At 42.8% G+C, this 26,496-nt stretch overlaps 1 protein-coding gene across 2 annotated transcripts in view; it reads right to left on the minus strand.

Annotated features, from left to right (window-relative positions):
• LOC147883730 (protein IN CHLOROPLAST ATPASE BIOGENESIS, chloroplastic-like) overlaps positions 1-25,730 on the minus strand; it is a 121,871-nt gene extending 96,141 nt beyond the window's left edge. For both annotated transcript variants that reach the window (XM_087398509.1, XM_087398508.1), the window contains exons 1-2: positions 25,519-25,730; positions 20,310-20,393 (exon numbers count right to left, since the gene is read on the minus strand). In XM_087398509.1, the coding sequence (XP_087254635.1) occupies positions 20,310-20,393; positions 25,519-25,654 (220 nt within the window). In that variant the 5' untranslated portion in view covers positions 25,655-25,730. The remainder of the gene's footprint in view (positions 1-20,309; positions 20,394-25,518) is intronic.
• Positions 25,731-26,496: the final 766 nt, after the last annotated feature.

Below are 26,496 nucleotides of genomic sequence, written 5' to 3' on the forward strand. Positions count from 1 at the left end.
CTGTTTCAAGAGAGGGGTATGTCATGGGGGCGTGAAATTCTAAGTACTTTAATGTCCTACAAGACCGTGACAACTTTGGTTTAAAAGTCCAACCATGGGCTTAATAATGTGTAATTAAACGCGGCATGGTGCCTAGCACATAAGCGTAATTAATCCCTAGGCCCAAAGGCATTCCAAGGAATTAAAAGAGTGGTTGTTGGGAAATGATGATGGTGGCATTTTTAATGGGCCCCCTAGAGGGCCATGTACCTTCAGTGGCCCCCCTAGAGTTCCAGGTGGCTCTAGTGCCTTCTACATGCTTCTTTGCCAATCCTAGACCTTCCTGGGCCTTCTAAACTTCACATGTGTGGTTTTCTCTCTCATCTTCTCCCTTTGTTGAGATTTTGGACTGGTTTTTCAGCCTCCTTCAGCTGAATTCCGTTTTTCTTCATAGCTCCTCGCCCGTTTGGATTCCTCGACGCCCGTTTGGCCTGATGGCTTCCCCTCTGCCTCCCCTTCGTAGTAATGTGCTTTTCCCTCCTTGCGTTTGGTAGAACGGGCAGATTTTTCTAGACCTTTTTGCTTCTACCGCCTCCTGGGCCTCTCCTCTTACAAAGCTACAGCTTTCTGTTGAATTTTGAGTGGTCCCACGCGCTGGTTGACTGGTTTTTCTCAGTTTTGGAGGACTTTCCGGCGATGAAACTTCTCCAAAACCTTCTCAATGCATTCCTCTCTGAAGCACGCTTCTTTTGAGCCCAATAACTCCCACTTCTTCACGACAAAAGTGCTTCTTTTCACATTTTTCAGTGGAATTCTTGTTGGTCGGCTCTTGTAAATGCTCTTTCTTCATGCCTTTGCACTCCTCTTGGCTGAGAATGCAATTAGGCATTGGCTACTACGTGTTAGAATTATAGATATAATTCAGCAGTGACCAATGTAATATAATAAGCTAGTTAGGGGCACTTTTCCCTCTTTTAGAGGTTTTTTCCCCTAACTGCAGTTAGTTCACTAACTATGGTTAGTGACTACTAAGGTTTTGTCACTAGGACAAAACCTTATCCTTCTCACTTTGTGTTGTACTCTTTCATCCTATTCTATTGCAACTACGTCTTCAGCTTCCAAGCTCCCTACACTCTCTATCTCTCTTGCTCTCACTCATTCTCTCTCCTTCATTTGGTATCAGAGCAGGTCCAAGAGCTTCGAGCTCCTTGCTCCCTTCAGTTCCAACGCTCAGCCTCAATTTTTAGTCTGCTCCAATCTGTCCGTACAGTCAATACGACTGTACGGAATCCTGACGCAAAGTGTCGCCATCTGCCACCGTACATCGCCGTACAAGTGTCGCCATCTGCGTACATCGCCGTACAAGTGCTCGCCGTACAGTTTCGCCTGCCGTACAGCTCCGGTACAGCCTTCGTACTGCTTCCGTACAAGTCAACGTACCACGTCCGTACGTTTCGGAAAAGGCGTCCGTGCATCTCCGTACAGGCGTCCGTACATCTCCGTACACTGACCGTACAGCGCCGTACAGGGTGTCGTGTCTGTCGCAAGAGCATCAGTACACTCCACCGTACTGCCGTACACACTGACCGTACAGTTCGTACAATCTGTCCTTGCAGATCTGCACCAGTCGCTGTCAGCCTAGGGTGTTCTTTGACAGGCTCATATTGCAGAAAACTACAGTTTGGTGCAGTTGTTTTGGAGTACATTTGGGGCATTTTGCATATTGCAGCCATTGCAATCATTGTGCAATTTTGGAGCTACATCTGGAGCAAAATTGGAGATATAGTCTGAAATTTGGGGCTTTTGTTTTAAAATTGCAGATTTGGGGCTTTTAGCATTTTTACCCCTTTCTGGCTGCAATTTCTAGCCACAAATTGGGGCTTTTGTGTTGGGAGAGCATTTTTTGGAGTATTCAGTACATACTGCCTTTCTTGGAGTGTTTGGAACACTTTTGGCAGATTTTGGAGAGTGTTTTATGCTTGGACAGATTTCTGACAGCTCAAGTGCAGAAATCTAAGTTGCATATACAGCCCGTGCTTGGCTGTGTTTTTGGGAGTTGTGCATTTTATTCCCAGTAAGGGAATTCAGCTTTGTATCTGCTTCAATCTCTTTCTCAGATATGGCCCATCAAAATCAGAATGAGTTCCAGTTCGGTGGTCTTTCACAGGAAGACAAATTGGATGGTACCAACTACTCCCTCTGGAGTTTCAAGGTACTTAATATTCTGATTTCTCGCAATTTATGGGATTATGTCAATGGGGATGAAATCCGACCAGCAGATATTGCACCTGCTACCCCTCCTCAGCAAGGAGGTGGAAGAGGTCGTGCACAAGGTGCAGCTGCAGGACAAGTTGTTGGTGCAGCTACAGTCAATACTCCTGAGCAAAAGAGATGGGATTCACGGGATGCCTTAGCCTTGTCATGCATCTCTCTTTCAGTGAAAAGATCAATCATTCCGCATATCCGGTCGTGTAAGACCTCCAGGGCAACGTGGGATATTTTGGAAAGCATGTATGCAACACGGAATGATGCCAGGGTATCTTTTTTAAAAAGAGAGTTGAGCAATACACATATGGAGGAGGGTGATTCCATGTCAGTCCACCTCACTAAGCTACAGGATCTCAGAGAGCAGTTGTTAAACATAGATGAAATTATTCCTGATTCAGAGATGATTACAACCACTCTGAATTCTCTTCCTGAGTCTTATCTCAGCTTTCACACTTCGCTGAATTTATCATTGAGGGGGGGTGCAAATCCTCTCTCTTTTCATGAGTTGATAGGACTTCTGCTTCAGGAAGAGCAGACCAGGAAAAATTTGGCTTCACGTGCAGGTGAACAAGCCATGCTCTCAAAATTTAAATCAAAAACAAAGGGACAGGCAAAGACAACAGCAAATCAGCCTTCCAGTGGGTCAGGACAGCCTTCACAAAAGGCTAAAAGTGATGCAGGTAAGCCCAAAAAGAAGGGTTTTTGTCACTACTGCAAAAAGCCAGGTCATCACATAGCAGAATGCAGGAAAAGGATTGCAAAAGAAAAGAAAAACAGCTCAGGAATGGCTGTTTCAGATTCAGCCCCTTGTGCATCTGACAGTGGGGATGCTGCAGCCAACTTTGTTGGTCAAGATTATGCCTTTTTATCTTGCATTTCTGATTCTAGGTTGGCTGTTCCAGATGCTCGGGATAGTACAGCCTCTTGCAGTGATGATACATATGCATTTTTGACTTGCAGCTTTGACTCTTCTACAGATGCATCTGCTTTCAGTGTTGATGAAACACTGAACACATGGTATTTTGACAGCGGTGCATCCAAGCACATCACTTCGAGGAAGTGTCTTTTTACTTCCTTGCATCCACCTCCTGTTGGTAAGAAAGTCACTTGTGCCAACAACTCCTCATATTCAGTACGTGGCACAGGAGAAGTTGAGCTTACTGCAATTGATGGCTCAATTTTCAGACTTTCTGATGTCTTATATGTGCCTGGCATAACCAAAAATCTCCTTTCAGTGTCCACTCTTAACAGAGGGGGATTTCAGGTCATCTTTGAGGATGACAAATGTGCTGTCCGAGACAGGGAAGCTAACTATGCCTTAATGTTATCTGGTACTCTGCTGCGTGGGCTTTTTCAGCTTGATATTTTTGAGAAAAGAGCAGCTCATGCTTTGGCAATTTCTACCCCTACAGTTGCCATGCAAAATGCAGAATTATGGCATGCCAGATATGGCCACATGCATTACAACAGCTTAATGACACTTCAGAAATTTTCAATGGTTGATGCATTGCCACCTCTTGAGATACCTCCTCCACATGCCTGTGAAGGGTGCATTTTAGGTAAAATGCATAGATTTCCCTTCAAGAAGGATGGTTCAGTTAAAGCTGTTCGCAAATTGCAGCTTATACACAGTGATGTCTGTGGTCCCATGAGGACTCCGTCATTGGGTGGTCATCTCTACTTTGTCACATTTATTGATGACTACTCCAATTTTACTTGGGTTTATGGGCTGAAAAAGAAATCTGAAGTGTTCACAGTGTTTAAACACTTTTCAGCCATGGTTGAAAATGAAACCGGGCTCAAGATACAGACATTACGCACGGATAGAGATGGGGAATACCTATCTGCAGAATTTGATGCTTTCCTCAAACAAAAGGGTATTGTGCATCAGCTCACAGTCAGGCTGACCCCTCAGCAAAATGGCAAAGCTGAGAGGAAAAATAGAACCCTCATGGAGATGGACAGATGTATGCTGAAAAGCAAACACATGCCTCATAAATTCTGGTTAGAGGGTTTGATGTGTGCCAATTACATTTTGAACAGGGCTCCCACTAAGGCTTTAAAAACAAAAACTCCTTTTGAGGTCTGGAATGACAGGAAGCCTTCAGTGGATCACTTCCGAGTCTTTGGATGCCTTGCCTATGCACATGTGCCAGTTGAATTTAGGCACAAATTGTCAGATAAAGCCATCAAATGCATATTTGTTGGATACAGTGCAGAAAGCAAGGGGTATCGTCTCTACAATCCTGCTACACGCAAAATCATTGTAAGTAGAGATGTGATATTTTCTGAAAATTCAGCTCACACTCAGGCTGATTTTCAAATGCCTTCATCTTCAGAAGATGTCTTTCAAGGGTTGCTACCCATTGCTTTGGGTTCCCCTGCTGATTTTTCTGATCCAAATCAGAAGTTACAGCAACCTTCAAATGCTTCAGTTCCGCCACAGGATGTCATGCCTCCTCCACAGGCAGTGGAACAAGTGGTGCAGCAAGAAATTGCAGACATACATGCAGCAAAAACAGTCCCAAACTGGCTGTTCGGGAGAGTAAACTTGATGCTCTGTTACCTTGCAGGACTCGCAGTGCAGCAAGGCACATGGAAGGTGCTAATTCAGTGGAATCAGCATATGCAGGTACTCTCCTTGATGAGGAGGAGCCTGCCACATTTGAAGAAGCAAAAGGTAATGTGCATTGGATGAATGCCATGCACGATGAGTTGCAGTCCATTGCAAAAAATCAGACTTGGGATGTTGTGGACTTGCCACAGGGTAAACATGCTATTGGCACACGATGGGTATTTAAAGTCAAACGGAAGCCAGATGGCTCCATTGACAGATATAAAGCCAGGCTGGTTGCTAAAGGCTATGCTCAGAAAAAGGGCATAGATTATGAGGAGACTTTTGCTCCTACATCCCGGATGACCACCATCCGATCAGTAATTGCAATGGCTGCACATTTTGAGTGGAATGTTCATCAGTTGGACATAAAAACAGCCTTCTTAAATGGGGACTTGCTGGAAGAGGTGTATGTCAAACCACCTCCGGGTTTTGAAATTACAGCCAATGCACTTCAAGTCTGCAAGCTTAATAAAGCTTTATATGGGCTGAAACAGGCCCCTCGTGCATGGTATGCCAAAATCCATGCCTTTTTGACCAGCAAGGGGCTGCACAATAGTCCTACTGAGAGCACCCTCTACATCAAGATGGATGGGGGGGAAATCTTAGTCATCCTTCTTTATGTTGATGACTTACTGCTCACACGGTCCAATGAAGAAAAAATTGCAGATTTCAAAGCTGATTTGCAGACCAACTTTGATATGTCAGATTTGGGGCTGCTTCACTTTTATTTGGGGATCCAGTTCTCTCATGAGAGACGTGGCACTGTTATGTCTCAGTCCAAGTATGTTCAGAAACTCTTGGACAGATTTAACATGCAAGAGTGTAAGCCCATATCTACTCCTATGGAACCGGGGCTGAAACTCACAATGCATGATGCAGGAGAATCAGTTGATGCCACACTTTACAGTCAAGCTGTTGGATGCCTCATATATCTCTGCAATACTAGGCCTGATATTCAGTTTGCAGTATCTCAGGTGAGCAGGTACATGCACAGCCCCAAAACTATGCATTGGCAGGCAGTTAAGCGCATCTTCCGTTATTTGCAGGGCACCAAGTCTTTTGGCTTACTATTTCCCAGGGAGGGTGACTTGCAGATGCATGCCTACAGTGATTCAGATTGGGCTGGTGATTATGACACTAGGCAGTCCACTAGTGGCAATTGTTTCTTTTTGGGAAAATCTTGCATTTCATGGCTGAGCAAGAAACAATCTACAGTGGCTACCTCATCATGTGAAGCTGAGTACAGGGCAGCTTTCACAGCAACAGTTGAATGTGTCTGGCTGAGACGTTTATTTGCTGATCTTCATCTGTCTTTGGAGGGTCCTTCTCCAATTCTCACTGATAGTCAGAGTGCCATTGCAGTGGCAAAGAATCCAGTGTTTCATGCTCGCACGAAGCACATTGAGGTTCACTATCACTACGTCAGAGAGAAGTTGCATGCAGGAGAGATCAGTATGATCTTTGTGTCCACACATGACAACGTTGCAGATATTTTCACCAAAGCGCTACCACGTGAAAAGTTTGAGGCATTTCGCAGTGCCCTGAACTTATATCCGTTTGGTGATTGATCAGCCTTGTACATGACATTGGCACTGCAGGGGGGTGTTAGAATTATAGATATAATTCAGCAGTGACCAATGTAATATAATAAGCTAGTTAGGGGCACTTTTCCCTCTTTTAGAGGTTTTTCCCCCTAACTGCAGTTAGTTCACTAACTATGGTTAGTGACTACTAAGGTTTTGTCACTAGGACAAAACCTTATCCTTCTCACTTTGTGTTGTACTCTTTCATCCTATTCTATTGCAACTACGTCTTCAGCTTCCAAGCTCCCTACACTCTCTATCTCTCTTGCTCTCACTCATTCTCTCTCCTTCACTACGTCCTCTTGGCGATTGAGGACTTGGTTCGAGTTTCCAAGGCTTGGTGAGTTGTAATTTTGCTGCTGCAATTTCTTTTTGCCATAAGCTATTGGTTGGCCTCGTGTGCTGCCTCTTTCTTGGCTCACAGGTTCCCAGGCAGTGCTACATGAGTCATTCTTTGGTTGGGTACTTTGCTGATTTTATTTTGGAGCTTTGAAAAGCTTTGTGAATGCCATCTGGAAACCACTCAAAGAAAGTGCAGCTGGGGTGCAGTGTGATTGCATCTGGATAGCCAATGGAATTGCACTTGGAAAAGAGAATGCCTTTGGGTTGAGCCTATGGGTTAAGTGCACTTATGTGATGGTGTTCTATGCTTGAAAGCCTTGCGAAGGCTTAGTGAATTGGGGCTGCGTGCTCAGTTGCAGGGAAGGTCTCCCAGATGCAACTTGTAATCATTTCACTGTGAAATATAAAGAAATACCGACAGGGGCGCCACGGTGTTTGGGGCCAATCGGGTGCACTTGTCTATGTTTGTTGAGCAGGGGGCATTCTAGCTTCCATCCCTTTTTCAGTGGTTTTGTTTGTGAACAAATGGGTAAATGCCAAAAGGTGATCATGCAATGGTTAATGGTTGTGATATATGCTTTGTGAGCTGTAAATAAGTGCTGAAGTGATTAAAGGTTTAGTTCCACTGCCCTCTGAGTGATTAGAGGCCGGTTTCATTAGACGCTCTCCCTACTATGTATGGGGCCAAGAGTAGAGAAGAACTGCTTGTTGACCCTACCTCCCGTCTGAGTCCAATTTGGCATGACAGGCATACTCTGCTCTCTGATCTAAAAGTGACTGCTGCTGAGCCCTTGCTGCAGCAAGGCATTTCTGAATCCAAGCATCTGTAGGACTCTTCTGCTCCTTCCTCTAGAGGGCAGCCAATTGCTGGCGGATACCTATCTCACGCCTGAGCATCTCACCCCTCCTGATACGAGCAACTGAAAGATAAAAGTCACTAATATCTGAGAGGGCTGTAGCTAAGTCTGAAGGAGAAAGATGCCCATCTTGCAAATGAGATACCCTGGTCCTCAACACTGTCTCTGTAAGGCCGCCCTCTGCATAAAAGGAATGTGGAATCCTAACACTGGCAAAGCGGCCCCTCACATGAGGATCTGAGACCATCAAAACCACTGGAAAATGATCCGAAGTGGACACCCCAGTTGCAATGGAGTCTTGTTCCCTCCAGGATGTTCCCTTCACTCCTTTCAGAGCTGCTCATGCCTCGGTAGACACATCTTGGGAGATTTTGGCTAGCATTGCAGCTTGGCATATTTGGAGAGCCAGGTGTACACAGGCGATGGAGGGTATCCAAGTTCACCCTTCCCTCCAGAGCAGCCACTGCGAAGAGAGTTACTTTTTCAGAGTTTAAAGAGGATCTCCTTTCTTCTATGAGTCTTCCTCAGGGTATCATGCCTTCCCAAAGCCCCAAGTTTGATTTGCACTTCCTCTTGGAGCCTTCCAAGCCAGGCGCCTATCAAAACGCACTTTTCCAAGCAGTTTGGAGCTTCCAAGCAACTTGATTTTCCTCCAAGAGGGAGGTTTGCTGCTTCCAGGTCCACTCCAGGGTCTCCAGACTGAGCATTTTCAGAAATGGCACCTGTTTGAGTAGCTCTGGGCTCCCAGAACTGGGTGAAATCAGTGTTCCAGCCTTTCAGAGTGCCAGATTGCTATCAGATTCAAATCGCCTTTCAAGACTGGACTGCCAGGGGCCTAAGGGGTGCCAGAAGGAAATCATTTTTGCTGTTTTCACCTCTTCCAGGGCTGTTACGGCAATCTAGCTCCTGATTTTGGTTTCTGTTATTTATTTGGTTGGCTGTTATAATTCTCTAAGTCGTCGTAATCATGGTATTTGCTGGTTATTAATTCTTCACCGCCCTTTGGATTTTCCTAAGGCCAGTTTCAGTGGTCCTTTGCCAGCACATTACCAACTTTCTCAAGGGGGTAAGACCTGTGATTGTTGTGGATAATGTTGGGATTAGGTATATCACCATTATATAAATGTATGTATACATACATACATATATGTATATATATCTGTATATGTATATATGTATGTATATATACATACATAGATATATATATGTATATATGTATATGTATACATACATACATACATACATACATATGTATATGTATATGTATGTATGTACGTATGTATGTATGTATATGTACATATATGTATGTATGTATACATACATACATATACATACATATATATATATACACACACATATATGTATATATATGTGTACATACATATACATATATACACACACACATACATACATACATACATACATATATGTATGTATATATATGTGTACATACATATACATATATACATATATGTATGTATATATATGTGTACATACATATACATATATACATACATATGTGTATGTACACATATATATACATACATATATGTATGTATGTATGTATACACACATGTACATATATATATATGTGTGTGTGTGTGTGTGTGTGTGTGTGTGTGTCCAAAATGGTTGTTGATCGGCTAAAGGGGATTTTACATGATGGGTTGCATCCTGCTCAATATGGCTTTGTCCCGCGCAGGCTCATCACCGATAACATTGCTAATGCCTACGTTGGGATTGAATATGCTAAATATACACAGCAGGATGTTTTGTTACTGCAAATTGATATTGCCAAAGCATTTGATACTATTCAATAAGATTTTATTTCATCGACTCTGCAAGCATTGGGTTTTGGCACAAAAATGCAGCAGCTCATCACTTGGCTATATCAAGATAGTAAAGCTGCCTGTAAACTCTCAGGAGATGTTTCCCCATCCTGGACTCTTGCTTGCTCTGTCAGGCAAGGATGTCCCCTGAGTGCTTTACTTTTTGCTATAGCCACCCATCCACTGCTTCAATATTTGGATCACCTTTTGGACACTGATCAGTTACACGGTTTGGAGATTCTTGGTAGTCGCAGCATGATTGCTCAGGCATATGCTGATGATTCATTCTTTACTCCAAAAAATACTCGGGCTGATTTGTCCATGATTATGCATACTCTTACTACATATGGTTTGGCTGCTGGCCTTCGGGTCAATTTTCAGAAATCAAAATTGCTGCCATTACATGCACAGGAATGGCACAACCTTCTGTGGCCTGGAGAAATTGTCCCCACTTCTCATTTTATTCGACATCTTGGTTATCCTCTAGGCTGGGGACTCACCCGCTCACAACAAACTGATTGGGTGCTAGCAAAGTTAAGGGCAAAACTTGAATATTGGAAGCTTGCAACTTGGCCATTACATGTTCGCCTGCGAATCACGCAATCCATTTTGATAGCATACATACAATTTTATCTGCCTCTCACCATGTTCACTAAGGCAGATCTGGTTTCATTTATGTCAGCTATCATGGAAATTTTCTCGCGTTCAAAACATGGCAAGAAAAGTCTCAGATTACTCTCTATGCATCGTCTCTGTTCTCCCAAGATGCACGGAGGTCTGAACATTCTTGATATTCAAATGCATTTACTTGCTCACAGAGGGAAAATGATGATACAGTTTATGCAAGGAGATCAGCCTTGGGCTTACATGATTCGCTCTCTCTTATTACATCTTCATACACCTGCCTTTGGGCATTGGCAGCTTACTCAGTGGGATTTTTTATTTGGCTCTATCCAAGGCAAGATCAGAGGATGCCCTTTTGTCTCTCGTCTGCTTCTTGATTGGAAACATATTCTATCCCATTTGGAATGGCATGGCAGAGACTCTCTCTCGGGCAACTCCTTGAGGGTAGAGAATATTTTTTGGTCTAAAGTTTTCCACCCCCCTTTGGCCATACAAGAACCCCGACGTTCTTATTTCTCTCCTTCAAAGGCATTTCATCTGTGGCGGATGTACTTCGGGATGATGGCACAATCTTATCTTTTTCTATGGCTGCTCGCAAATATGGCTTGGGAGCTCATTATCGCCCTTTATGGCATCGAATATCAACAATGCTCCAACCGTACTTGCCGGTACCCCATTTGGAACTTCAGAATCGGCTTGAGGATTGGATCTTACGCTCTCCTTCCTTATATGCCCGTCCTCTGAAGCTCTCACATATCACAGTGTCATCACTGTATAAAGTGTTATTACCTCCGCCTTGGATTTCCCACAAAGCAAATACTGTTTGGCATATAGATCGCCCAATGAAGTGGTGGAGAAAAAGGTTGCGTCTTCTTTGGCATTACAAAGTCCCTCTACGACAACAGCTTTTCCTATGGCGAGTTCTTCTTGGCATTTTTCCATCCGGACAGTTACTCGCACACAGACATATAGCTTCAGCTGTTTGTCACCGATGTCAGCACTCTACTGAATCAGTGTTTCATATCTTTTGGTCTTGTCCAAACACTTCTGATCTCATTGCTCTTATCAGACAGAGGCTTCGACAGTGATTTCCTACTGTTACTTTTGGCAGATTTTTCTGGTTGTTTGGCTTTCATCCAGAGAGACAGGGTTTTGATTTATTTTTTGTATGGGTGCGCTATTGGACACTATGGACTTTATGGATGGACAGAAATCATAGAGTCTTTGGTGATCCACTTTTTTCATCTTTTCTTTTTTTCAAACGATCTCTGCAACAATCTTTTTATGATTGTCTTCAGACTCGTTTGATTGATCAGGATGTATATACTGCTTATACTGAGATCTTCAGTTGAGTAGTAGTTACTTCGTTTTTTTGAAGTAACTATGAATGTAATTTTTCTACATCAATAAAAGATTTCTTCCCACAAAAAAAAGTGTGTGTGTGTGTGTGTGTGTGTGTGTGTGTGTGTGTGTGTGTACATGTATAAACACAAAAGTGTTCTTTTTACACACTCATGTGAGTATGTGCATGTGTGTGTGTGTGTGTGTGTATGTGTATGTGTGTGTGTGAGAGAGAGAGAGTGGTGAGGGAGCGATGGAGAGGAGAGGTGTGTGAGCTCTAGTGCCTCAAGCAACCAGCCCGCGAGCCTCCGCAAGTCGCACTGCATCAGAGCCTCAAACCCGATGATCTGGAGCCGTTGATACCAGCCGTACAGACCGTCAGAGCGCCGTACGATTTTCGTACAGGTGTACGGCCTGTACGGACATCTCCGCCTGCAACAGTTCTCCTGTTCCCATATCATCCCCGGTTCTCGGCTCTCTTCCACGCAGGGTTTCGTTTGCGAACTACTTCCACGCGCTGACTTTGAGGGCTTTTGCTCCTGTTTTTCTCCTCTTTAGTCTTTGGATCTGCTGCACCTTTCCCATCGCCAAAATCTTACCTTTTCCTCTGAAATATAGTTTCATCTGGGGTTTTTTACTGTTTTTTCCCTCTTTTTCCTTCTACAAAACTGTTTATTATCTTCTCTCGACCTCTACATCCCTCTTTCCCGTCTATCTCCTTACCAATATACTCTTTTTCTCTTCTCTGTGGGCTTCCTGTGGATATTTCTTTGGGACTGGTTTTTTTGCTTCCACTACCCTTTTACAGGTACTTCATTCCTGAGTTCCATTTCTTACAAAGCTATGGCAGAATATTCCTATGAAAAAACGTTTCAAAAGGAGCGTTCAGTTCCCTGCAAGAAGCAAAAGCAGGTTGAGGGTCAGCATGACCCGATGCATGATACTCTTGAGGCTCAACTGGTATATGATGTCATGCATGAAGGATTTGCAGACACGAGGAAAGCGTGGAAAGACTCGGTTCCTTCAGTTGGCCTCATGGTTGAGGTAGATGAAATTGTGGATCCAGTAAGAGAATATGCTAAGAATGCAGTCATATTATTTTTTCCACGCCGGATGCCACCTGCCGCAGAGATAGGCAACTGGTTGACACGCACACTGGCTGGCTCGTTTGCTTGTAAAGTACACTATGCAGCCAGGGGTTTTTTTGAGGTTATCATGGTGGATGAGATACATAGACAAATGCTCTTGGAACATTCGCCTCTCTTTTTTGGGCAGCAAATGGTGCATGTATTGCCATGGTCTCCCACAAGGGATTTTCAGGCTTTAATCCGACACAGATGCCCGGTTTGGGTTGAAGTTGTCGATTTCCCACAATGTATGGCATCACTCTTGCCTAAAATTGCAGCATCTTTAGGTAAAGTGGTCTGCCCACCACGGCCAAATGGCAACTCGAACAGATTTTGCATTCTCTGGGATACTGATAATCCCACACCAGACTCTTATTCAATCACGGTGAATAATGTGGACATGGGAAGTGCTTTTTATAAACTCAAATGGGGATTATTTGCAGGGGCTTGTTTTGAGTGCAAAAAATTTGGACACATGGCTTCACAGTGTCCAATGAATCAGCATAAAATGCCTCATACCATTTTGCCGGTTCACATGCCTACTAAGGATGCTCCTACTTCAGTTGCAAATAAAAACAAAGGCAGTAGACAGCTTTCTGGAAGTCAAGATAAAGGTAAAGCTCCGGTGGTTTCCAATGGGAATATCTTTTCACATTCACCTCCTGCTATTCAACCCTTGACCAAAGGACAGAAACCTCCAACTAATGGATGGCAAAGTCCAAGAAAAGTTATTTCTGCTCGAAGAATTCCACCCCCCGCACTTGGAATGGTGCATCTTCTAGTGGAAATACCCCAGAGATAAATACAGGAATTGGGATTACATGGGCTGCAGTAACAGCCAGCAGAACACTCTTCCCTGAAGAAGAGGTTGCTGCTTTGCTGTCTACTCCTCAAGTGGCTACTTCTTCTCAAGGGCGAGGCCTTGACCCTGAGATAGAAATGCAAGGCTGACCTCATAAATTTTGCTGCTGTACATAGTTGTTATATTACTATAAATATCTGTAAATATGACTGCTCATATCAAATGTTTTACACTCAATGTCCATGGGATGTGTGACAGTAGGAAATGGAAATCTGTGTGGCTGTACATCAATAGATTTCAGCCTGACATAGTGGCATTACAAGAACACAACCAACATGTCTATGCAGGAAAGACAGGACACTACTGTGGTTATGATATTTTCTATGTTGGGGAGCACTCTTTCTCAGGGGTAGTCCTTCTGATCAAACATGAGCTTCAACCAGTTATTGCTTTAAATGACAACAAAGGCAGATGGCTTGTTCTCCAATGCATTATTCGAGGAGAGGTGTTTGAATTTGCTTCTGTTTATGCACCTCAGTCCTCTAGAGAAAGAACTGCAATTTGGGATGCCATGCGACAATATCCATGGAGATATCATGCCTACATATGTGGGGATTTCAATAATGCTCCACAACAGGGTGACAACACCTCCACACATGACCATATGTTAACTCCTGAAAGGCATGCATGGTCTAAAATTCCTATTGCATCTGGATTTGGTTGACATTTGGAAGGCATTGCAGCCTTTGTCACCGGGCTAAACATTTCAACATAATGCTCTTTCTTCTTATCAGGCACGTCTGGATCGATGGTATAGTGTAGCTCCACAACAAAATGGGGATTTTACATGCAAAATGTGGATTGACTATGCCTTTGTGCATTCAGACCATGCACCTCTATGGTTGCGGTTATCCTTTCATGATATGCCAGATGATAGATTGTCACAAAGGAGACATCTAATCATAAACAATAGCTATTTGCAACATGCTGATTTCAAGGCAATGGTTACTGAAGCATCTCATTGTCTGTCCTCTAGCAGCCATATTCATATTGATGATGCCTGGGATTCTTTTATTTCCGAAATGCAAGTTGTGATTAGAGCTTATGGCAAGTCTTACATGAAGACTCTAAGGGAAACCATTGCTCAGGCCAAGTCTACTTGTCAAGACCTCACTGAACTCAGCCATCATCGTTCGTTGTCCATGCATGAGCAAACAACACTATGCCACGCCAGACATTGTCTTAAACTAAATGATCACAGGAAACTGGCCAAATGGGAGACTAGAGCAAGACAAAGAACCTTTACAGATAAAGGTTGCTCTTCCAAAGAATTTTTCAAAAGTTTGCATCAGAGGAGACTCGAAACAGAAATTTGCAGGGTGCTTATGCCTGATGGATCATGGACCACTTCACGGTCACAGCTTGCTTCTGTTTGTGTGCATCATTTCTCTCAGCAATTTGGTTCTGCAGTTCCTCCCTCACAACAGATTTTGCTTGCACGAAATTTACTGTTGCAACATGTTTCTCCTATCATTTCCAACTACTCAAGCTTTGGAATTGGAGGAACCCTTTACTGAGAGGGAACTATCAGATGCAATCAAATCATGTGGCAGATGGAAATCTCCAGGATGGGATGGTTTAACAGTCGAGTTTTTTCCAGAATATTGGCCTATTTTGAAGCATACATTGCTACATATGGTGAATGTTGCATGGCAAAATCAGAAAATGCCAGACACATGGAAGAGAGGTCTTGTTAAACTCCTTCCAAAAAAGCAAATTTGTGAGTCTTTGGCAGACTGGAGACCTATCACTCTTATGCCCGTCATTTACAAAGTCACTACCAAAATGATTGTTGATCGGCTAAAGGGGTTTTTACACGATGGTTTGCATCCTGCCCAATATAGCTTTATCCCGCGTAGGCATATCACAGATAACATTGCTAATGCCTATGTTGGAATTGAATATGCCAAATACACGCAGCAGGATGTTTTGTTATTGCAAGTTGATATTGCCAAAGCCTTTGATACTCTTCAGTGGGATTTTATTTCATCGACTATGCAAGCATTGGGATTTGGCACATGCAACAACTCATCACTTGGCTATATCAAGATAGTAAAGCTGCCTGCATACTTTCAGGGGATATTTCTCCATCTTGGACTCTTGGTTGTTCTGTCAGGCAAGGATGTCCCCTAAGTGCTTTACTTTTTGCCATAGCCACTCATCCACTGCTTCAATATCTGGACCACCTCTTGGACACTCACTAGTTGCACGGTTTGGAGATTCATGGCAGTCATAGCATGATCGCTCAGGCATATGCTAATGATTCATTCTTTACTCCAAAAAATACTCGCGCTGATCTATCCATGATTATGCAGGCTCTTTCTACATATGGATTGGCTGCTGGTCTTCGGGTAAATTTTCAGAAATCAAAATTGTTGCCGTTGCGTGCACAGAAATGGCACAGCCTTCTGTGGCCTGGGGAAATTGTCCCCGCTTCTCAATTCATTCGGCATCTCGGTTATCCTCTAGGTTGGGGACTCACCCGTTCCCAACAAACTGATTGGGTGCTAACAAAGTTTAGGGCAAAACTTGAATATTGGAAGCTTGCAACTTGGCCATTACATGTTCGTTTGCGAATTACACAATCCATTTTGATAGCATACATACAATTTTATCTGCCTCTCACTATGTTCACTAAGGCAGATCTGGTTTCCTTTATGTCAGCTATCATGGAAATTTTCTGGTGTTCAAAAAATGGCAAGAAAAGTCTCAGATTACTCTCTATGCATCGTCTCTGTTCTCCAAAGATGGACGGGGGTCTGAACATTCTCAATATTCAAATGCATTTACTTGCTCACAGATGGAAAATGATGAAACAGTTTATGCAAGAAGATCAGCCTTGGGCTTTCATGATCCGCTCTCTCTTATTACATATTCATACCTCTGCCTTTGGGCATTGGCAGCCTACTCAGTGGGATTTCTTATTTGGCTCTATCCACAGCAAGATCAGAGGCTGCCCTTTTGTCTCTCGTCTACTTTTTGATTGGAAGCATATCTTATCCCACTTGGAATGCCATGGCAGAGATTCTCTGTCGGGAAACTCTTTCAGGCTGAGAATATTTTTTGGTCTAAAGTATTCCACCCTCCTTTGGCCATACAAGAACCCAAACGTTCTTATTTTCTCTCCTTCAAAGGCATTTCATCTGTGGCGGATGTACTTCAGGATGATGGCACAATTTTATCATTTTCTATGGCTGCTAGCAAATACGGCTTGGGAGCTCATTATCGTCCTTTATGGCATAGGATTTCAGCAATGCTTCAACCGTACTTGCCGGTACCTCGTTTGGAACTTCAGAATAGGCTTAAGGATTGGATTTTACGCTCTTCTTCCTCATACGCCCGTCCCTTGAAGCTCTCACATATCACAGTGTCATCTCTGTATAAAGTGTTATTACCTCCGCCTTGGATTTCTCACAGAGCAAATACTGTTTGGCATATGGATCGCCCAATGAAGTGGTGGAGAAAAAGGTTGCGTCGCCTTTGGCATTACAAAGTCCCTCTTCGACAACAGCTTTTCCTTTGGCGAGTTCTCCTTGGCATTTTTCCATCCGGCCAGCTACTCGCACACAGACATATTGCTCCGACTGTTTGTCGCAGATGCCAACACTATACTGAATCTGTGCTTCATATTTTTTGGTTCTGTCCCCATACTTGTGATTTCATCGCTCTCATCCAACAGAGGCTTCGAGCGAGATTTCCTACTGTTACTTTTGGCAGATTTTTCTGGTTGTTTGGATTTCATCCACCGAGACAGGGTTTTGATTTCATCGCTCTCATCCAACAGAGGCTTCGAGCGAGATTTCCTACTGTTACTTTTGGCAGATTTTTCTGGTTGTTTGGATTTCATCCACCGAGACAGGGTTTTGATTTATTTTTTGTATGGGTGTGCTACTAGACCCTATGGACTTTATGGATGGACAGAAATCATAGAGTCTTTGGTGATCCACTATTTTCATCCTTTATTTTTTTCAAACGATCTCTGCAACAATCATTCTACGATTGTGTTCAGACTCGTTTGATTGATCAGGATGTGTATACAACTTATACTGAGATCTTTAGTTGAGTAGTAGTTACTTCGTTTTTGAAGTAACTATGAATGTAATTATTTTACTGCAGTAAAAGATTTCTTCCCACAAAAAAAAAAAAAAAGTGTGTACATGTATGTATACATACATACATATACATACATATATGTATGTATGTATGTATATGTATGTACATGTATGTATACATACATGTACATATATACATACATATACATATATGTATGTATGTATGTATATGTATGTACATGTATGTATGTACAACATACATACATACATGTATGTACATGTATGTATGTATGTACATGTATGTATGTATGTACATGTATGTATACATACATGTACATACATATACATACATACATACATATATGTATGTATGTATGTATATGTATGTATATGTATACATACATACATATATGTATATGTATGTATACATACATATATGTATGTATGTATGTATATGTATGTACATGTATACATACATACATACATATATGTATGTATGTATGTATATGTATGTATATGTATACATACATACATATATGTATATGTATGTATACATACATATATGTATGTATGTATGTATATGTATGTACATGTATGTACACATATATATACATGTATGTATGTATGTATGTGTGTGTGTGTGTGTGTGTGTGAGTGTGAGAGGTGGCGCCATGGAGAGCCTTGCTGCTCCTCCCCCCCTGCCCATACCCTTGTGTGCATCTGTTCCCTTCCCGTCTACCTCCGTACACCTTCAGCCTTCCCCCGTCCCTCCTCCGTTCATCCCTCTGCAGTCCCCGCCTCCTTTTGTAGATCCTCTGTCTCAGTCCGTGCAGGTTTGGTCATCCATACAGGTTTCTTCACCATCCGTACCTACTGCCTGCACCCCCGTTTTGCCTCAGCCACCCCCTGCACTCCCTTCGCTGCTGTCCGTACCTGCTCTCCAGCAGCCGCCTCACTTCCCTGCACCTTCAGCCTCTGCCGTACGGCCGACCATACAACCTGTACGGACGGATGTGGAGCTTTCGTCTGCTACAGCTGCTGTTCCATTTTCAACTGTACCCTCTTCTTTTGTGCCCCCTTTGCTGTCAGTACAGCATGTACCTGCTCAGCCTTTCAAGTCTGTACAATTCCAGCAGCAGCCCCCTTTATCCTCGCCTTCTCCTGATGTATCATCTTCCTTTCTCCCTGCTGCGTTGACAGACGGGTCCTTTGTATTCTCTACTTCTACTCCTTCCGTGCCTGATCCTCTTGCCCGTGTTTTTATTCGCCGGAAGTGTGGTGGTCTGCTTGCTTCTCGTTTATTCAAATCTGCAAAACTCGATGTGGCGGATGGTCCTTCTTTCTCCCTCCAGTTGGATCTTCTTCGACAATTGTGTGCTGCCTCCATCACAGATGTTCCCTCCTTGGGTTCTCCTATGGTTTGCTCTTTGGATTCTGCCCTCTTAGTCTCTAGTCTTCGACAAGCTCAGCAGTTTGGGATCTGTCTCTATTTTATCGGCAGGATTCTTTCTGTAGCTCAGCTCCATCGTTGGGCTGAAGTTACAATAGGCCCAGATCTTGTTTCTTCCTTTCTTTTTCTGGGCAAAGGTTTTTATTATGCTCGGTGTTCTTCGACTGAGGTGGTGGAGAGCCTTGTCAGCCGTGTTGGTGTTCCTGGGGCTGGTTTCTTTGCTTATGTGATGCCCTGGGATCCACTTTTTGATCCGGCTACTTCTCTTCTCACTCACTGTCCAGTTTGGATTACTCTAAAAGCGTTGCCTGTTCCTCTTCTTCTGCATCTTCCTACCCTTGCAACGCTTTTGGGGAGGCCTCTACATGTTCCGAGACAGGAGTTTCTGCAGGCCACTCGGGATGTTCGCATATGTATTTTATGGGATATGATGCAGCTGGTGCCTTCTTCTCTGGATCTTGATTTGGGATTTGTTCATCCTTTGCGCATCCAGCTGCAGTTTACATCTTTTCCTACAGCTTGTTATCAGTGCCGTCAGGTTGGTCATTTTGCACGGGCTTGCCCTTCTACTTCCAAGACCACTCCTCCTGCTCCTTCCTTAGCTGTCAAGATTCGTCTACCTTCTCCTCCGGTCTCTGCTATGGCTTCACTGGATAAGCCTTCTTTTACTGCTCCAAAGCACTACTGGAGGAAGGTAGATAAATCCAAGGATGATCTTTTTGTTCCTAAAGCAATTCAGGATCCCTCTCCTATTGAGCACCATCAGCCTCTTTCTCCTCAGGATATGGATGTGCCTCTTGAAGCAGGGATTAGACAAGATGTTCTTCTTGCTACCAGGGTGATACCCTGACTGAAGCTACACACACACACACACATATATATATAACATGATAGGACTCACGAGGTTTTTTCTTTTTCTTTTTCTTTTTGAGTGAGAGGACTCACAAAAGTGGGAGGTAGGGAACACAACACAAACCTGCTTTGTTTTTTTACCAGCACACTACGCCATGTTGAGTGATACAACTCACGAGGAGTGTGGGCAAGAAATATGCACTATCCGCTTTACCTCCAAAGGAGAAGGTAAAATGGTAGTGAATAGGCAATATTAGCTTGTCATTTCACCAGTTCTCTCAATAACCTTGCAGAGTCAGGCCTTTCTTACTGGTTACTTTCATTCACACTTGGCAAGACCTCTATCTGATCTTACCAAATTTGATAAAAGTAACCATTGAGATAAACCAATGCAGGAAAAGCTGGACTCTGAAAGTGATAGCTTGAATAGAGTTTGGAAGTGTGTCAGTTCAGAATCAAACAAGCACTATGACGTAAAAAGAATAAAAAGATCCTACAAAACTTGCATTGGGATTATAAGGCAAACCTCTCTCTTGTAGAAGCTCAAGCATCAAGTGCAGATTGGCTGGAGGCTCCAAAAAAGCAGCATCTTTCACAAAGGCTACATGATCTGCAGCAACAAGGTCTAAGACTTCGGCATTGCATCACATAAATTGTGTTTTTTTGACAATCATATATGCAAATACATTATATTTTTGTTCAGTCAGAATGCTTACAAATTGTATAGTATGACCTTGGCAAAAACTTTATTAATAAAACGATTACCTTCTTCATATGTTGCACTCTATGGCTACACATCATAACATCAGAAACAGAGCAGAAAACCTTAACCTATAAAAACTCTAATGCAGTCCTATGCTATGTTAAAAACAAGACTTCAATCACTTGAACAATGCCTCCAATTGCACATAAACAGAAATACCCTTAGCATCTTGAGGAGGCAATCCAATCTGCCCAGGCTCACTTGTTATCTTCAGACTGCAGGCTCACTGAAATTGCAGACTATCTAAAGATTGAGCCTGTAACATACGTCACAGATTTCCTTTGAAGACCTCTGTTTCATAAAATCTGTTCCTTCACTGACACTTCTCAATGGCAGGACATCTCTAATGCATAGAGGTTCAAGTCCAGCTGGAGATGTCTGTGCTCAATAGCTACAGCCAACTATGATGCTACAATTCGTCTCTATGAGAGAAATCAAATAGGATGGTGCATGCTTTTGTATGGGGAAGGTAGGATGTGCCAATTCTGAGCAGTCAGAGGATACTTCACATCACCTCAAAATGCATCATCCATCCTTGAACTCATTCCTCATATGTTACAACTTTGTATACAAAACTATCATCATGGGGCCTATAAAAGCCCACATATGATGTGTCTATGCCCAGCTCCATGGCCCACCTCATGGCCAGGTGCCGTTGGTCACAATTGGGGCTTAATCCGCGTTTCCTAGGCCAGGTTATGAGCCTAAAAAAAGTCATTGGTAAAGTGATTAAAGAAAGATTGATTCTCAATTATTGCAAGATGCAGAGGCCCCAGTATTGACTACGCTGAAGGATATGTATGAAATCAACAATGCGGCCAGGATCCTCAGCTTGGAAACAAATCTCTACAAAATGATTATTGACTTTCAGCTTGAGCCAACAAATCTGTAATACAAATTCAATTTGGTATTATAACAGTGTTTAGATCAAAAGCTGAGTACAAATGGGACAGACAGGGCTTTTATAGAATGAAGGCAGGCTGTTTACAACTATGCATATGCCATGTGGCATCTCCTAACAGCTTAAAGTACATCTACAAAAGCAATTAAAAAGCCAACTAAACTAGCCCCTTTTGTTACAGGAAGTAACCGGTGCCGACCGGTGTCTGCAACTGTGGTCGTCACAAACCCTTTATAGCTCCTAGGGAGCATGCCAAGCATTGTGCAGCCCCTCATAAGTCACTGAGGTAAGTCCAGCCCCTAACTTATTCTTTCTCCAAATCTAAAAGGTACATCCCTGCTCATTTCAGAATTGAATTCTAAGCTAATGAATGGCCTAGTCAATGAACTCCCTGTCTGAATTTTTCATTTCTGCTCCAACAATTGAAATGGTCTACACTAGGACTGTACAGTCAGCCAGAATTAGTTAAAGCTAGCTAAAGTCCAATCAAATTTAATATACTGTATCGCTACAGCATTCCCAAGGGCCTCACAGTCTGAACATATTGTTGGAATGTAAGGACTGACCTGAGATCAGCAGGAAGGAATTTGTATTCATTAAATCTGTGCCGATCAGATTCTAGGGGAGGATAACATCAGGGCAATGATGCTAAGGATAAATTTATCCTTTTCAAAATTCAAAGGGGAATCTAGTCCACCCAGTGAGCTGGAAGAGTGGATAAATCAATTGGAAGACTATTTCTTACTGTATCCGAAAGGGGATAAGGAAAAAATAAGATTTGTTGTGCTTCATCTTGAAGATTTCTCCCACAAGATGGTATAGTAGTTGATACCTGGGAAGGACTTAAAGGGGGGAAATGTTCCAGACTTTTCTTTCTCCTCTAGCCAAGGATCAATATCCATGCAGATGGTATCATTTGACTCAGCAAAGATCAGTAAAGAACTATGTTGAACAGTTTTGGAAATTGGCTTATACCTAGATGAGTCCAAGAACATGTCCAAACTCATCCTCTAAAAACACAACATAGCGCAGTTTCAATCTCATGATAGTCACTCATAAGGTTGAAAACCATAAACTCCATCATGCATAGCACAGACTAGCTACTATGACATCCCCAGTGACAGCATCAGCGCCCAACAGTGGGTGTAGACCATAGAATAAACATGTGCTCTCATACATACACCACACACCTGCACATACTTGAGCATCCATTTATACAAAGTCTTCGTAATGAGTTCCTGTCATCACTCAGGAGGTGAAGGGCAGACTCAGCCATGACGAAGGCTAGCACTTAAGGAGAAGGCTAATCAAAAGGTAGTCCAGAATCTCTTCATTCAAGCTACAACTGCTTGTGAAGGTAAGCGATCTCATTTTAGTATCTCCCAGACGAGGATCTAAATCTAGTTGACAGGGCAATGCACCACTTAAGATAGACAGAATTATCGCAAAACCAGCACTCTAAAAACACAACATAGCGCAGTTTCAATCTCATAATAGTCATAAGGTTGAAAACCATAAACTCCATCACGCATAGCAAAGACTAGCTACTATGACATCCCCACTGATGTCATCAGCACCCAACAGTGGGTGTACACATACTTGAGCATCCATTTATACAAAGTCTTCGTACTGAGTTTCTGTCGGCACTCCGGAGGTGAAGGGCAGACTCAGCCACGACGAAGGCTAGCACTAAAGGAGAAGGCTAATCAAAAGGTGGTCCAAAGTTTTGGAAATTGGCTTCATTAATCCATTGCATCGATGATAGAAGTAGAATGGTTAAATTCATTCATGAACTGCATCTTAGCATTGCCTCAGACGTGGCAGCACAAAAGCCAAGCAATATCAAGGATGCTATGCAGCTGGCTGAATTATATGCACCCAAATACAATCCCAAAGACTCTTGGTATTGTCCACGGAACCAAGCCATCAACCAAAAAGGCAGCCCTACTGATGAAAACAGGCCAGCTGCATCTTCTACAACCTCCTCTATCCCTAGGTATCCCATGGTGTATGGCAGCAATATGGAGCATACAAAGGCGTATGAGGCTGAGGATGCAAAGGTATTATTTGAATCTCCTTCAAAGGATGATTTACGTGATAAGAAAGAGAAGATGGTGAAGCAATTATCTCATGCTCTCACTGATGAAAGAAAAAAGAAGAATCTATGCTACTTATGTGGTGAAAATTGGACCCCGGAGCACTGGAGGGCATGCAAGGCTGAGGCAGGGGAAAAGTCAGCATGATACTTGAGATAAATGATGATTTAGCCTCTGACGATCCAGAAACAGATTCTGAATTTCATGATTGTGAGAATGATGGCAAAGATGATGATGAGGTTGTTCATGGTTCCACCAAAGAGATCTTGACCTACATGCTTCTACATGGGAAAGCTCAATGATCACCACAAGTCCAATGCCAGCAAATTATCGATGATTGCATATGAGTTGGCAGAGATTCTGAGGGAAACTCGTGTGCTGAGGATGATTAAGCATTTTGGGACACTCAATCTGTTTGTACAACGTCTCCTTAGAGGCTATAATGGGCTCTACAGGTGCACAAACTCTCAGAGTTGAAGGGAGTTATTAATGGCACCTATGTCCACATATTGGTTGATAGTGGGAGTACCCATAACTTCATCAACTCCAAAACTATCCAAGCAGTGAGATTGCAGCCTTTAACCATTGGATCATGGGCTTAAAGTTGAAGTGGCTAATGGGGAGCATTCCTTCAGCCAGGCCACTCAAATTAAACTCTCTGAAGTACCATTATTGGATATCTGTTGTGAATGGCTGAGGATCTTAGATGAGTTCACTCTGGACTTGGATAACACGTTTATGAAGTTTTTGCACTCTAACAAGCACGTCAAAATTATGGGCTTCAAATCTCCTAAGCTGACAGTTATCCAGAAAATTGCCAAGGGACCTCAAGGGTGTTTGTGGACTCTATGCTGTACATTTCGCTAAAACAAAGGACAGCAATGGACTGTTGGTAGAGCATAGAAATATGAAGGAGCTGTTGCAGCACTTGGCATATGTTTTTGCTCATCACTTACCTCCCAAGAGGAATGTGTAGCAAGACAAGTCATGGAGCTCTTGGATAGAGAATTCATCACACACAGTTAGTCTCTTTTTGCTTCACCTGATATTTTGGTTGAGAAGAAAAATGGCTCCTATAGGATGTGCATGGATCTGAATAACAGATTTCCTATCCCAAGAATTGATGATTTACTCCATGAGCTGAGGGGAGCCAAACTCTTTACAAAGATTGATCTAAGATCAGGCTACGAGTAAATAAGGATGAAAGAGGAGGGTAGGCCAAAAACAGTTTTCAGAACTGAACGAGGTTTATATTAGTTCAAGGTGATGGCATTTGGCCTCACTAATGCCCCATCAATATTTAAAGCACTCATGAATAAGATCCTACAGCCCTACCTCTATAAAAAGTCCCGGTTTTCTTTGATGATATACAAGCATTTACACACATATACAAACGTATATTGTGTACGTATCCACACAAATCATACGTATAGAGCTCTCTAGATGATCATTTAGCTAGAAGAGCAATATTTTCCCTTGTATGTCCTTGTACAATCGGCTTCTTAGACGGAAGCTCTATATCTACATAGTCCACGCCTTTACAAGATGGCAACCTTTTACTCGGATGATTACTTGGTGGATTTTATTTCGTTGAACGTGCCCCTTAGTAACACCAACCGTTGACTTAAATCCAGATTCATCTCCAACGTGTGTACAGGTCTTAGCAACAATCATCTTTGATAGTCGGTAAAACTGTGTCTGAATCACACCGCTCAAGGGTGTCTTGTTCTCGGCTGCTAATCCCAGTGAAGAGATCTTAAGGATGACCGTGCCCGTCTACAATATAGCTGCACTAAGCAATGTCTTTATTGATTTCTGTGTCCAATTTATTAAAACGTAACACGTTGACACTTTTTCTTTGGAACTGGCAGGGGAAAGGGGACTGCAACGCCAACTTTCTCATTTTTCTTGTGTACGCGTCTGCGAGAGGGAGGAAGAGACAGCTGCGATAGAGATGCAAGAGAGCACGTCATACCTATGGTCGCAGTTAGACTGCGGCTACTAGCGAGAGCGTGCGTCGGTCTTTGAGGGCCGATATTGGAGGTAGCGGATGGCAACGCTGCAGCATTTCTAAACGAAAGAGGATTGAGACAAGGGGAGAGAGGAGCCATGCTGCTGATTCATGCAACGAAGCACGCTCTGCTCAAATGAGCTGCCTTATCAGCGTCGATTGGTTGGAACACTTGTTTTGAGTCATGAGGATATACATTTATATATATATATATAATGTTATGGGGACAAACATTTGATAGTGTTTTTTTTTTCGAGTGAAAAAGTAGAGATTTATATTAAATGACAATAAGAGAACTCCAAGAGAGAAATTATAGAGCTCTCTATAGGCCCCGCACACGTCACGCCATCTAGGACTGTAGAAACACAACACCTCTAAGATTTCGCATCCCTGATAAAACGGCATATTCTCCAAATATATTGCAAGGCGACTGCTCGTACTACATCCCATACATGCCGGAGGTAGGGAATTGAGGTTTCCACAGGCCAATGCATATCTATGCCCTTTATAGCCAACTCTGTATGCCCCACCAAATCCTCCTCACCACCAAACATTGCCAGAAGAGATGAAAATCGAACTCTTGCATAATGAACAACCCAGAGAAATATGTCTCCACTTGCTAAGTCTATCTTTCATGGATAGTTTATAAGTAACTACTCTCCATAAATGGAAATTCAATTTATTCAAACGAGTAGCTTGCCACGTCCTCCATATACGCCTTTCCCACACACACAGAGAATCCATAGGAGCCCATCTTCTCCATTCTTGTCTTGTAAGTGCAGCAATTTCGAAATCCCTAGGAGGAGCAAAGTCTTGTAAGGTAAGTGAGTGTACTTCTTTACCCTCCCTAGTCACCCATCCCCTAATATCTTTGCTCTTCATCAGTGTTAGACTTGTTGGCGTGCAGAAGTACATTTATCAATGTTATGGGGACATACTCAC

Source organism: Dipteris shenzhenensis, chromosome 27 (genome assembly GCF_047967505.1).
Source record: "Dipteris shenzhenensis isolate YYH24624 ecotype China chromosome 27, Dip_SZ_1.0, whole genome shotgun sequence".
Classification (NCBI taxonomy): domain Eukaryota; kingdom Viridiplantae; phylum Streptophyta; class Polypodiopsida; order Gleicheniales; family Dipteridaceae; genus Dipteris; species Dipteris shenzhenensis.